A 13,877-nucleotide genomic window follows, 5' to 3' on the forward strand; every position below is an offset into this window, starting at 1 on the left:
TCCGACAAGCTATGCCACAAGAGGCCGTATTCAGAGGGCGTTCTTTGACACTAATCACTTGGTGAACTGTCTAAATATAAACTATAGAAACTTGGATCCAGCTTTATTTGGATATGAAGTAGCAGATGACCTTGTCTTACCAAACGGCTCTGCCGATTAATACCTGAGTACTTTGCTCAGTATTGTACAATGTACCTGCATAGTAAGTGCTACAATCAGATGTGACTGCAAAATAAAACATGGAATCCCATGCTGTGGATTTTGCAAATGTCAAAACACACACAGTCACATCAAAAAGTAAGTACACCCCATGTAAAGTTTTGACTTTTTCAACATATTTCAACATGCAGCTATTTGATCTTCATTTCAACAATATTGAGAGATGAAGGTGATATAATATAACAAATATCATGAAACATTTACATTTTGTAGTCCAATGTATAATTTAAATAAACATAAATGCAAATTTCGCATGTGGAAAAAGTAAGTACACCCTTGGTAGTCCATTGGCTGAGGGGGTCCCCGTGTGCATGAGATGTGCCCTAAGTTACTCTTCATAATATTGAAGTAGACCATGAGACATATCAAAAAAGTTTGGGTAGAGTTTTGGTAACCCGGCAGTAACAGAGGAAATGACGTCATTAGCCACGCCCTTTGCCGCTCTATTGATACCAAAATTTAGGGGTAGGGGAAACATAAATCGCAATAACTTTGGAAGTATAAATAACATAACTACAAAATACCCATAAAAATGTTTGTATTTAAGTACTCTATTCATTACAATAATCATTATACAAATTAATGTTAATGAGGTCACCAGAGGTCAAAAGGTCACAAAACCCAAGTACAAGTGAAAATTTCACACTGCTCCAAAAAAATACCCACCAAGTTATGGATTTACTCACTTTTACATTTATGATGCATGGAACGTTTAGAATAGATGCTACTGATTACTTTGATATGCATTTGGGGCCTTTTAATGCCTAATTGTATTACATAACATCAACTGAAAATTGCCGTAAATTAAAAAGGCAGATTTTTTTGCACTCCATAAGTATAATAGAATGTTCTGCATACTAGTACCTTCTTTAGCAATTTGAGAATGTATTCTGAGTTATGTTTTGTGAAGAGTTCCCTTATGCTCTTCAGTCCATTGTATTAACCCTCAGTGTTTTGTCAAGTAGGCGGACACATCATAAGGTTAGATTTAATTGAAATCTTATTTGAAGCCAAGAAGCCTTTAAAAATACCCATGGGAATGATGACCATGGTTCCATAAAATGTTATCTATGCCTGATCTGCTAGTCAAATGAAAGAGACATATCTCAAGCAATGATAGACAAGTACATGTTTTAACGCAATAGTTTCTATTGTCCACAAGTTTAGGAATTTACCGTTGCTTACTCGCATGTTTGTCAAAGGGATCCAGATGACCCAGCGATGCTTATACAGAGTAAATTACTGCTACATACCTAATACCATAAAGGAATTTCCTTTATGCTAATACTGAGTTGAACCAGAGGGGTTTTTGCATTGCACAATTTGTTCATCACCCTGGAGACTTTGACACTTGCAGAAACTAATGCAGGGAAGTCCATTTTTGCGACAGGCACATCTGTTATTGCTGCATTTTTTGCAATTGCACAAAACTGTGTATTCTTCAGGAATTGGGCTCATGCCTTTAGTTGGCATCAAAAGTTCATCTGCTTCCCTGAAGCCAAAGGCAGTTGGATCCAGTGATGTGGGCTTATGAGGGTGTAACAAAGTCACCATCTGATAGGTTGCATAAAACGCTCTATGGATGTGTTGCTGTATTGCATGGCTAGTTGGTGGAAGTTGCTCCAAGGATGCACCTTTACTGTGATGGTACATGTGGTCTCTTAATTGATCCATTGTTGTGCACTTGGTGTTCTTTTTTTATAACCATTACCTGTAGAAATGGACAGATTTTGGGCATCAAGCAATAATAAATTTAAACTCCAGATGCTTCTTCACTCACAAGCCATAAAGCGTGGAAAAGAAAGACCTTCCACAGTCAACGTTGTGGCAAGTTCTTTTTCAGGTGTATCTGGTGCAGTTACATGCCAGTCTGTCAAAGATGGCTGTTCAACAGAAATGCCAGACCTCAGTCCCGATGTAGCAGAGGCAGATGCTCGTATCATTCCACATGCGATGCATGCAGTCAAAAGTGGAACTGAACGTATTATCATATTGTCTGGTGATACGGATGTGTTTGTACTGCTTATGCACTACTGGAATATTCTTCATTACAATGGCCTAAGCAAACTTTGGCTAAGGGCTGGTGTTGGAGATTCAACGAGATACATTCCAGTTCACACATTAGCACCAAAGGGTGGAGAAGAACTTTGCTATGTGCTACCACTTGTTCATACCCTGACTGGCTGTGACTACACAAGCAAGGTGGGAACAAAACATGCAGCCTTGAATAATGCTAGTCCATCTGAGTATCTGAAAGACTTTGATTCTGGAACAAGTTGGACCGACAGTTTCATGGCGTCCTGTGAAACTGTCGGTCCTGTGAAACCTGGTACAAGTTATAAAAAAAGAACACCACGTGCACAACAATGGATCAATTAAGAGACCACATGTACCATCACAGTAAAGGTGTATCCTTAGAGCAACTTCCGCCAACTAGCCATGCAATACAGCAACACATCCATAGAGCGTTTTATGCAACCTATCAGATGGTGACTTTGTTACACCCTCATAAGCCCACATCACTGGATCCAACTGCCTTTGGCTTCAGGGAAGCAGATGAACTTTTGATGCCAACTAAAGGCATGAGACCAATTCCTGAAGAATAAACAGTTTTGTGCAATTGCAAAAAATGCAGCAATAACAGATGTGCCTGTCGCAAAAATGGACTTCCCTGCATTAGTTTCTGCAAGTGTCAGTCTCCAGGGTGATGAACAAATTGTGCAATGCAAAAACCCCTCTGGTTCAACTCAGTATTAGCATAAAGGAAATTCCTTTATGGTATTAGGTATGTAGCAGTAATTTACTCTGTATAAGCATCGCTTGGTCATCTGGATCCCTTTGACAAACATGCGAGTAAGCAACGGTAAATTACTAAACTTGTGGACAATAGAAACTATTGTGTTAAAACATGTACTTGTCTATAATTGCTTGAGATATGCCTCTTTCATTTGACTAGCAGATCAGGCATAGATAACATTTTATGGAACCATGGTCATCATTCCCATGGGTATTTTTAAAGGCTTCTTGGCTTCAAATAAGATTTCAATTAAATCTAACCTTATGATGTGTCCGCCTACTTGACAAAACACTGAGGGTTAATACAATTGACTGAAGAGCATAAGGGAACTCTTCACAAAACATAACTCAGAATACATTCTCAAATTGCTAAAGAAGGTACTAGTATGCAGAACATTCTATTATACTTATGGACTGCAAAAAAATCTGCCTTTTAAATTTACGGCAATTTTCAGTTGATGTTATGTAATACAATTAGGCATTAAAAGGCCCCAAATGCATATCAAAGTAATCAGTAGCATCTATTCTAAACGTTCCATGCATCATAAATGTAAAAGTGAGTAAATCCATAACTTGGTGGGTATTTTTTTGGAGCATTGTGAAATTTTCACTTGTACTCGGGTTTTGTGACCTTTTGACCTCTGGTGACCTCATTAACATATTAATTTGCATAATGATTATTGTAATGAATAGAGTACTTAAATACAAACATTTTAATGGGTATTTTGTAGTTCTGTTATTTATACTTCCAAAGTTATTGCGATTTATGTTTCCCCTACCCCTAAATTTTGGTATCAATAGAGCGGCAAAGGGCGTGTCTAATGACGTCATTTCCTCTGTTACTGCCGAGTTACCAAAGTCTACCCGAACTTTTTTGATATGTCTCATGGTCTACTTCAATATTATTAAGAGTAACTTAGGGCACATCTCATGCACACGGGGACCCCCTCAGCCAGTGGATTATGGCTCTAATAGGTGGTATTGCCCCCTTTGGCAGAAACAACCTCAAGTAGGCGTTTCTTATAACTGTCTACCAGTCTCTGACATCGACTGGAAGAAATTTTTGCCCATTCCTCCATGCAGAATTATTTCAGCTGCGTGATGTTTGAGGGGTTTCTTGCATGCACAGCTCGTTTCAAATCCCCCCACAACATCTTGATGGGATTTAGATCCGGGCTTTGACTTGGCCATTCCAGAACCCTCCATTTCTTTCTTTTCAGCCATTCCTTGGTGGATTTCCTGGTATGTTTAGGGTCATTGTCATGTAGCAAGGTCCACCTTCGGTTGAGCTTCAACTTTCCGACAGATGGCCTCACATTATCCTCAAGCACCCTCTGGTACAATAAAGAATTCATAGTGGATTCTATGATGGTGAGCTGCCCAGGCCCTGATGCAGCAAATCTGCCCCAAACCATAATATTACCACCAACATGCTTTACATTTGGTATCAGGTTCTTGTGATCAAATGCTGTCTTTGGTTTTCGCCAAACGTGTCTTCTGGTACTGTGGCCAAATTGCTCTGCCTTTGACTCATCTGTCCAGAGCACATTGTTCCAGAAGTGCTGGTCTTTGCCAAGGTGTTCATTGGCAAACTTTAGTCTTGCCCTGATGTTCTTTCTGGACAGCAAAGGTTTCCTCCTGGTACACCTCCCATGTAGATCAAATTTGTGCAGCCTCTTTCTAATGGTAGACTCGTGCACTTTGACATCAACGGTGGCAAGGGCTACCTGTAGGTCCCGTGATGACATTCTGGGGTTCTTAGAGACTTATTTCAGCATCTTGCGGTCTGCTCTCGGGCTGAACTTGCTGGGGCGGCCTGGCCTGAACAAGTTGGCAGTTGTTTGGAATCGTCTCCACTTGTAGATGATCTTCCGGACAGTCGAATGATCGATTTCAAATTGTTTGGAGATCTTTTTAAATCCCTTCCCAGACTCGTAGACATCTATAACCTTTCTGAAGGCCCCAGGGAGCTCTTTTGATCTAGGCATGGTGATGCCGCACACTTAAACAACAAAGAGCAAACCAAACTAAATGTCTGAGGTTTAAATAAGACAGGTTCCTCCAAGATCCTCTCTAACGATGTTCTAATCATTTGCACCTGAGCTGGTGCACCTGATTCAAATTTTAGGTATTTGAAGTAGTGATAAATGTAGGGGTGTACTTACTTTTTCCACATGCGAAATTTGCATTTATGTTTATTTAAATTATACAATGGACTACAAAATGTAAATGTTTCATGATATTTGTTATATTATATCACCTTCATCGATCAATATTGTTGAAATGAAGATCAAATAGCTGTATGTTGAAATGTGTTTAAAAAGTCAAAACTTTACATGGGGTGTACTTACTTTTTCACGTGACTGTATGTATACTGTAGAAATGCAATTGTAAATAGTTAGGATTTTTTGTCCACATCTGTACATAGCATGTACACAGTTGACACATGTCATAATTATGTGAAAATTAACATATAAAACCATGTATTTTCTCATTTTAAAACAAATACAGTCTCTCCTCGAGTTGCGACGTAGGCAACTTACGACTCGCGCTTACGACCGTCGCAAAAATCTCAGTTGCTCCTTGTGCCTCGCGCTGACAACATCCCTTACACTCCATCGCCTATAAGTGTGTGTGTACTGTACTGCCATCATCATGTCTAGCACGAAGAAGAGTGCATCCACTGATGGATCGGAGAAAAAGAAGAGGAAGGTGATTGACCTGGAGTTGAAGATTAAAATAATCGTGCAGCTCGAGAACGGTAAAAGCGTGGCCGCCATCTCACGTGACTTAGGCCTCTCACGCCAAGGGTGACCTGGAGGAACCAAAATTCGACGGTGTCCACCATCTTGAAGGATAAACACAGAATCCGAGAAGCTGAGAAGGGATTGGCGCCAATGGGAGCTACCCTCATCACCAAGAAGCGACGAGGGCTTATCCATGAAATGGAGAAGATGTTGATGACGTGGATGGAGGACCAGCTGCAGAAACGTGTGCCGCTAAGTTTGCTAATGATCCAGGCGAAGGCTCGGAGCATCTTTGAGACCCTAAAGGAGCGTGGGGGAGAGGATTACTCTGAAACGTTCACCGCCAGCCACGGCTGGTTCCAACATTTCAAAAGAAGATTCAATCTTCACAACGTGAGAGTGAGTGGAGAGGCTGCTAGTGCAAAGACCCAAAATATGTAATAAGTAATATATAATAAGTCCATGAGGGGTGATTCGACTTACGACTACCTCGACTTGCGACCTGCTTGTCAGAACGTAACCCCGTTGTAACCCGAGGAGATTCTGTATAGGTTATTTTAATACTAGTTGTCAGTATATCTATATACAAGTATAATGGAGCAAATGTATTTAGGTCAAAACCTACATACATTTGTATGCATGTATGCATATATGTATATCTGCTCTTCACCCATTGGTTGGACAGCTGACCTGACTTCACCCACAAATGTAACCTGAAATACTTGACCTAAAGTACCCAGAGGAGCCAAAAGACCCTTCCCCCCCCCCCCCCCCCCTCAATACCCTGAGGACCTACAAGACCAAAAAGACCCTCAGGACCTGGAGGAACCAAAAGACACTGAAGACCTAAAAGACCCCTGAAGACCTAAAAGACACTAAAGACCTAAAAGACTGAAAATACCTGAAAGACTGAAAAGACCCAAAATACCCTGAAGACCCAAGATACCCTGAGGTGTGCTCATGGGTATTGTTAGCTAGGGTGATGGTTGAAGGGGGATTGTGGGGGGAAGGTGGAGTGGGGTTGTTATGGGTATTTTTAGCTTGGGTAACGGTTGATAGGGGATTGCGAGGGGATGGTGGAGTGGGGTAAGGGGTGTGGGGTGGTCGTGGGGGTATTGTTAGCTAGGGTGATAGTTGATGGGGGAATGAGCTGGGTGGTGGAGTGGAGTGGGGTGTGGGGCAGTCATGGGTATTGTTAGCGAGCGTGGGGGGTAAGGGGTGTGGGGGCGGTCATGGGTATTGTTAGCTAGGGTGATGGTTGATGGGGGATTGTGAGGGGATGGGGAGGGGGGTAAGGTGGTCATGGGTATTGTTAGCTTGGGTGACGGTTGATGTTTGGGTTTTTTCTGGAAAATTGAGATGCCTCAAAAACCAAGGACACTCGAGTTTAACAGTAATCAGCAAGAACAATATTACCAAAGGAAATCGGCAAGAAATCCAAGTCAAAGCAGTTGTCAGCAGAAAATATCCGATGGCAGAAAAATGTGTTGCATGCTTGGAGTAGGGTTGCCCATAGGGCAGGTACTCTGCTAGTGACTATAAACATAGAACACAATGTCCGTTTGTGTTTGTACAGATATCTGGCCCCCAAGGGTAGGTTTTAAAGGTCTAATCTTTTAACAAATGTGTGTTCACTGCGGTCTATTTTTGAGTATAAAACAAACTCGAAAAACATTTTCCATAAGAGTAATTATGTCTCTTCTGTTGGAAATGTAGATGGTGGCTTGCAAACCGGGCCTCAAGCGGTGTACAGAAACGTTTTGTAAAATAATAAATACAAGGTGCAGGGAGGTGAACTTCGCTGCAAGTGATGTGCAACGAGCACCAGAGTAAAACGAGTGTTCATTTACATCTGTATGATGTCTAATAAATAAATAAAGAATATATAAGTTCACCTGACACTAGGCCGAGGCTTCAGACTTTGGCACGCTCACGAGGCTGCACCGTCGAATAAACTGCTCCAACCCGTCATATTTCAGGGGGTTTTTACTAGTATGACTATTAACATGATTGTTGTGTTTTACTTATCACAAGTGTGTATGTGAATTATTTACAACAATGAGCCAAACGTTTTCCTTTCAACATTTTTGTGACATGAAGCTTGCATAAAACATTGAATATTGTACAAAGTGAAGATTAATTGTATACAAATACTATCCTTAAATGGGGGTAGGCATTAGGCAGGTTTGTCATCACCTCGTGCCAAATCCTGGGTTTACCTCTGAGCTCTTCTCCTCCTCCCATCCACTTGCTCTTCCTTTACTGTTGTCGGTCTCTGTGCCCTTTAACCCTGTACTTCAGCTCTTCCACAAGCCTGGACTTGCATGAGACAGACGGACACAAGTTGTGGTTTTATTCTGTGTGCACAGTGAAATTTGTCTGTGAGAAACGAACCACTCCTCACATAGACAATTGTGATTGCAAAGCAATTTTGTGAAGGAGGGATTGAAATACCTGAGTTTGACAGCAAGCCCAACATTTTCTATCGAACTCTCACGTTCCTTCCTTATCCCTGTTCAGGCATGGACTGTTTTCTTGTTGTTTGCAGGTGATGGGGTTTGAAGTGGACACTATCAACTCCGTGCAGTTCTCTAATCACACAGGTGCGCAGCTCAATGGCCGGTTGTCCATCAATTATTGTCGGCTTTTCGCATGTGTCCAGTTTGATTTCCTTTCACGGTGATTATTACTTTTCCTCGGTTCATGATGGGTCGCCCATTGCCGCTAGTCTAAAGGCTATATTTCTTAATACTCGGTGTTTGCATTGGGCGATTTGAAGCTGGAGTGGTAGTAAATGTGAGAGCAACCAACTTGATCTTCGGTATGTTTGAGTGTGCGCACAGGGAACTGCCGTATGGCGCTTGGCGGTGCACGCCATATCCCAGATTCCACCATCGCGACTAACACGAGATCAAAAGGAGCGACAGAGCCTTGTACTTCATCTCATGACATTTCATGCATTGTTCTCCTTTGTTTTCTTTCCTGACATTGTCGGCACATGAACGGATAGACTAGGAAAAGAGCTTGGATGTGGAATTTCTGGCATTTTCCGATGCTGTTTGGTACTTGACTGTTGGATTGGTTGTTTTATTCATTTTCTGCTGTGCTCCTTACACCGTACTGTCCATGGCTAATCGAGCAACACATCGTGAAATATTACAAGTGATTCCGTGCCGGCATTCGGCGGTGTCATTTCACATGCCTGTATTGTCACACTTCATCGCATCTCCATTCTGCTCTTCCACGACAGATGGACATTTTTAGAGACATTTTTAAACGCGATAAGGACATTGTGACTGTACAGTGGTTATTGTCCCCCGTCGCACCGCAGAGCGAAAGGGGGACTATGGTTTTCCCCTCCGTCCGTGTGTCCGTGCGTGCGGGTGTGCGTGCATGCGTAAGCGAAGGACCGCATTCGAATTTGGTGTGTGGGTGCAACTAGAGTCCCTGTATATAGAGAGTTGTGTCAACTCAAATTTGGACGCCATTTTGTGTCTAAGTGTGTCGGATTAGATACACATGAAGAGTTCAGATGCAAAAACAGATATATCCATTTTTGCTGAAATGAGAAAATCAAGATTTTCTGCTGTGCATTCCAGGTGAAACCCATCAAAATGACATGGGCTGTATCTTAAAATACGTGGACGCGATCGGGTTTTGGGAGAAAATGATTTGCCTACTGAAACGGAGGTATTGAAACATATACTTCGGTAAACATAGTTCGGTTTCATCAAAAATGGCGTTTATCGGTTTTTGCGCCTGAACTCTTCACATGTACATTCGCGATATGGGGTGATATATTCTAAACCTGCTAAAAAAAATTTTACTACACATATTTAGTCTTATTATTACATACAGGTGATATTTGTTTTGTCAAAAACTCAGCTATTGCCGTGAAAAAGAGCTGTGTGGTGATATTAAAAGTGGTATGGCAATGCATATTACAAGCCAACACTGCATATAAGAGCTAACATTATAAGTAAGACAAACCAATGCTGTCGTTCTCTGAATTTTAATAACTTTTAGAAAGGAGTGTGGGCATATCCAATATTTTTTAAAGGGTGCCGAGAGCAATTCCGGTGTAGGACTTCCAGCCGACATATAGTCTAACACACTTAAAACAAATTCTGTACGTGGTATTGCCATATTTCTATAGTGTACAACTTTAGTTTTATCGACATTTATATTCAATTTCCATTGTAATGATTTAACAAGCTGCAAGTCAGCTTCTGTCTCTGACATAAGGAAAACGTCATCGGCATCTAGTAAGATTGAAACGTTCATTTATTACTACACCCTTGCCCAGAACTCTGATGGATATTGCCTGATCGATTAATATGTTTCATAGCTGGCGACTTAATTAACACTTAATTTTCGACTGCGCCAAGCCGTAATTAAACAGAGAAAAAACTTTTTAAAATACCTGCAGTGTGCACGGTTCGTCTAGTCGAACAGATATGGAAAAGCACAGATACGACGTCGTATTCACCATAACTTGTTTAATTTCACCAGGAACACGATGAGGCCAACACAGTAAACATTCAGTACAAAACTTGGTTCATACATTCAGTACAGAACATGATGATTGTTTGGCAATAAACAACATTCCCGTACCAAGCTGACGTTCACGCACGGTGAAGTTAGACACAAAATGGCGCCACGAAATCACGTGACCAGAAATCTCGGGTCAGCACATGGCGCAACTCTTTATACAGGGACTCTAGGTGCAAGCCACGTCAAAATCCAAGATGGCCGCCGCCATGTATGTCTGATGCCACGTATGTCTGAACCTTGTGAGTGGAATATCTTGAAAAATAAGCGAAGTACCAACTTCTAATCTGGTGTGTGGGTGTATCTAGGCATAAGGAAGGTCACGGAACGTCAAAACAAACGGCCTGCCGGGGCCGCCCAAAAGTCGGGCGTGAGGGGCGCGTCCACTAATGGAACGCCTCTCGCTTCCCAGATCGAGGGCCACGTGGTCAGGAGAACCTCGTCCCTTCTGGTTGCCTTGCCGTCCCACCGTGAGCGCTGGTCAGGGTGTACTTCAAGCTAAGCTTAAGTGTTAAGTGTTAAGTTCCTCCTTGCCCTCACAAGGGAAAGGCTAGGGTCAAGCTCTTCCAAATTTCCAAACACTAGAAATCGGACGTCTCAAATTAATTAATTAATTTGTTAATACATCTCAGTCGCCCGCGACCTCTAGCGCGGGTGTCGAACCAGTTCATTTCCGGTGCGGCCGGGCCGAGTATCGACCTGGCCGTGGCCGAAGCCGTTGATTCCGCCGTAGCACGCTCACGCGTAGGCTCACGCGTCCCTGGTCCCCCGGGGCTCCGCGGGTGTCCTACCGTGCCTGGCGCCGCTATTCTCTCAAACTTCCGGGAGTAGGTGCCGGTGCCCGGGGACGGATTTTGCTGTCTAAACATGGTAGCGCTAGGCCAGTGGGACCGCCGGGACCCACGTGCACTCACAAGTTGTTCTGCGCGTGGGCGGCAGTATCAGACCGGGGCGCCCAAACGCTCCCCGGCTAAAGTTCATCCTGAAAGCGCCCACATTGTGCGGACAAACCCCACCAAGTCGAGGGCCACGTGGTCAGGAGAACCTCGTCCCTTCTGGTCACACTGTGTCTATCGGCCGGCCTCGAAGACCGAAATTGTGTCGGTTACCGATCCTTCGGGTTCGGAACTATGCCACCCTTGTGTGCTTCCCCTTCTCTCCCCATCTTGTCTACCGCTCCCTCCTTTTATATATTTTGTTTGTCTGTTTGATTTGTTTGTGAAATAAATGTTAGCTCTTTCACGAGCCTCGATTCTGTATACAAAAAAAAAAAAAAACCCTATTGAAAATTGGGTCGCCACGTCAAAATCCAAGATGGCCGCCGCCATGTATGTCTGAACCTTATGAGCGAAATATCATATCATAGCATGTTTTCTGCGTCTTCCACTTTGTCGACTCACATCACTTCCCCGATGGGGGACCTAGGCGTAACGCTTGTTATCCCTGCACTGCCTTTACTAAAATACCATGTTCTCCAGAATGGTTAGATTCCCCAGAAGGCTAATAGCGGAACTTGTACATAAATCACATTCAGGCCAAACACACTGGCCTCTGAGCTGTCTAGCCTGAGTTCAAATATTGGCCAAGCTGTAAGTTGCCATCCTGGATGGTGCATCACAGGCAGGGCAAGGCATCGATGTGCGCAACGTCCCAACTTAAACCGGGTCACCCGTCTATCGGTATTAGTTCATGGAAGTTAAAGATCCCACGGAAGAGATCCCACTTCTTCAAGAGTAGCTGAGTTATCGCCGGCAGTATGAATAAAATTACAAATGCCTGCCCTAACCTACAGGGGGCACTGCATCGGTGGCACAGCCGCACCACCAGCAAATTATGCTATCTACAACCATGTTCTGCAACTGAAAGGAGATGCAGGACACAGACTGTAGACATCGGTGAAATTCAATGTGAATTGCAAGGACATTAGTAGGCTATGGACGTATATTAGACTGGATTGGAACCAGGATTTCGAGAATCATGAGCCATTGGTTCAGATGGGAGTGCTAAACAGGCAATTTCATTGTGATGTGATGTATGAACGCTTTTTCTGATTTATGGGGTAGTGTTGGTGTTGTACTCTCGTCGTTTGGAATGTAAGGGTTTTGTATGTATTTGAGCATCGTAACACGGTAATACGTTTGTTCATTCTCGGAATTGCATTTTCATCGTTCATCTTGTTTGGCAATAATATTGTTTTATTTTGCGCTTTCATGAAGTTTTCCTTGGGATCAGTTTCCCTGTTCAGTTTACATTAGTGAGTTGGTGAGGTCAAACAGTTTTTGGTACTGAGGATCGGAAGGTGTGATGAGCAATATGATAGATCATCACACATTGGCCTTTAAATTAACAGGTTGTAATATGAGATTGAGGTTCATTGTTGTTACCGGGTCTTGCAGGTGAAAGGTCGTGATTTTGCACATTTCTTGTAAGCAAAACGATTGACAAAAGGAGATAACTGGTACCATGCAGAGAACAGTCTGAGGTTTTGTTTCGTGTTCCATTTGGTGCACCACCTCCAAATGGGGAGTGAGAGGGTCCTCCTATTGGTGCACCACCTCCAAACAGGAAGTGAGAGGGCCCTCTTATTGGTGCACCACCTCCAAACGGGGAGTGAGGACCCTCCTATTGGTGCACCACCTCCAAACGGGGAGTGAGAGGGTCCTCCTATTGGTGCACCACCTCCAAACAGGAAGTGAGAGGGCCCTCTTATTGGTGCACCACCTCCAAACGGGGAGTGAGAGGACCCTCCTACTGGTGCAGCACCTCCAAACGGGGAGTGAGAGGGTCCTCCTATTGGTGCACCACCTCCAAACAGGAATTGAGAGGGCACTCCTATTGGTGGACCACCTCCAAACGGGGAGTGAGAGGACCCTCCTACTGGTGCACCACCTCCAAACGGGGAGTGAGGACCCTCCTATTGGTGCACCACCTCCAAACGGGGAGTGAGAGGGTCCTCCTATTGGTGCACCACCTCCAAACAGGAAGTGAGAGGACCCTCCTACTGGTGCACCACCTCCAAACGGGGAGTGAGAGGGTCCTCCTATTGGTGCACCACCTCCAAACAGGAATTGAGAGGGCACTCCTATTGGTGGACCACCTCCAAACGGGGAGTGAGAGGACCCTCCTATTGGTGGACCACTTCCAAATGGGGAATCGGAGGGCCCTCCTATTGTTGCACCACCTCCAAACAGGGAGTGAGAGAGCTCTCCTATTGGTGCATCACTGTTTTTGGACCTTCCAAAACTTTATGGTGCTGATCTGATAAAAGGGTGTATATCAGAGGGAGCCAATGGTGTTACGGGGAGGAAACCAAGATCTTCGACCTTGTGCTTTGTGACTTCTATGCTTTGATACATTTTCGAGCAAACTTCCCTCCATGGGACTCTCGTGTCATGCAGGGTATAAACACTGGCGGGGTCATGTGCTGAAATCCGATGAGCTGTGCCAGCTGTACGAAGGCCTTCGTCTCAACGGCATCACGGACTACGATTATGTCCTGACTGGTACGTCATGCGTTCGGCTATCGCCGTGTGATTCCAATTTCCGGTCATTGGCAGTTGTGCA

At 43.6% G+C, this 13,877-nt stretch overlaps 1 protein-coding gene across 2 annotated transcripts in view; it reads left to right on the plus strand.

Annotated features, from left to right (window-relative positions):
* PDXK (pyridoxal kinase) overlaps positions 1-13,877 on the plus strand; it is a 62,425-nt gene that overhangs the window by 26,608 nt on the left and 21,940 nt on the right. Inside the window, exons 2-4 of one of the 2 annotated variants that reach the window (XM_068135434.2) lie at positions 8,311-8,365; positions 8,606-8,695; positions 13,712-13,816. In XM_068135434.2, coding sequence (XP_067991535.1) covers positions 8,311-8,365; positions 8,606-8,695; positions 13,712-13,816 — 250 coding nt within the window. The remainder of the gene's footprint in view (positions 1-8,310; positions 8,366-8,605; positions 8,696-13,711; positions 13,817-13,877) is intronic. The other variant, XM_068135435.2, reaches the window with a different exon arrangement.

The sequence above is a fragment of the Myxine glutinosa genome, chromosome 14, assembly GCF_964187855.1.
Source record: "Myxine glutinosa chromosome 14, kmMyxGlut1.1, whole genome shotgun sequence".
NCBI classification, from domain to species: Eukaryota; Metazoa; Chordata; class Myxini; order Myxiniformes; family Myxinidae; genus Myxine; species Myxine glutinosa.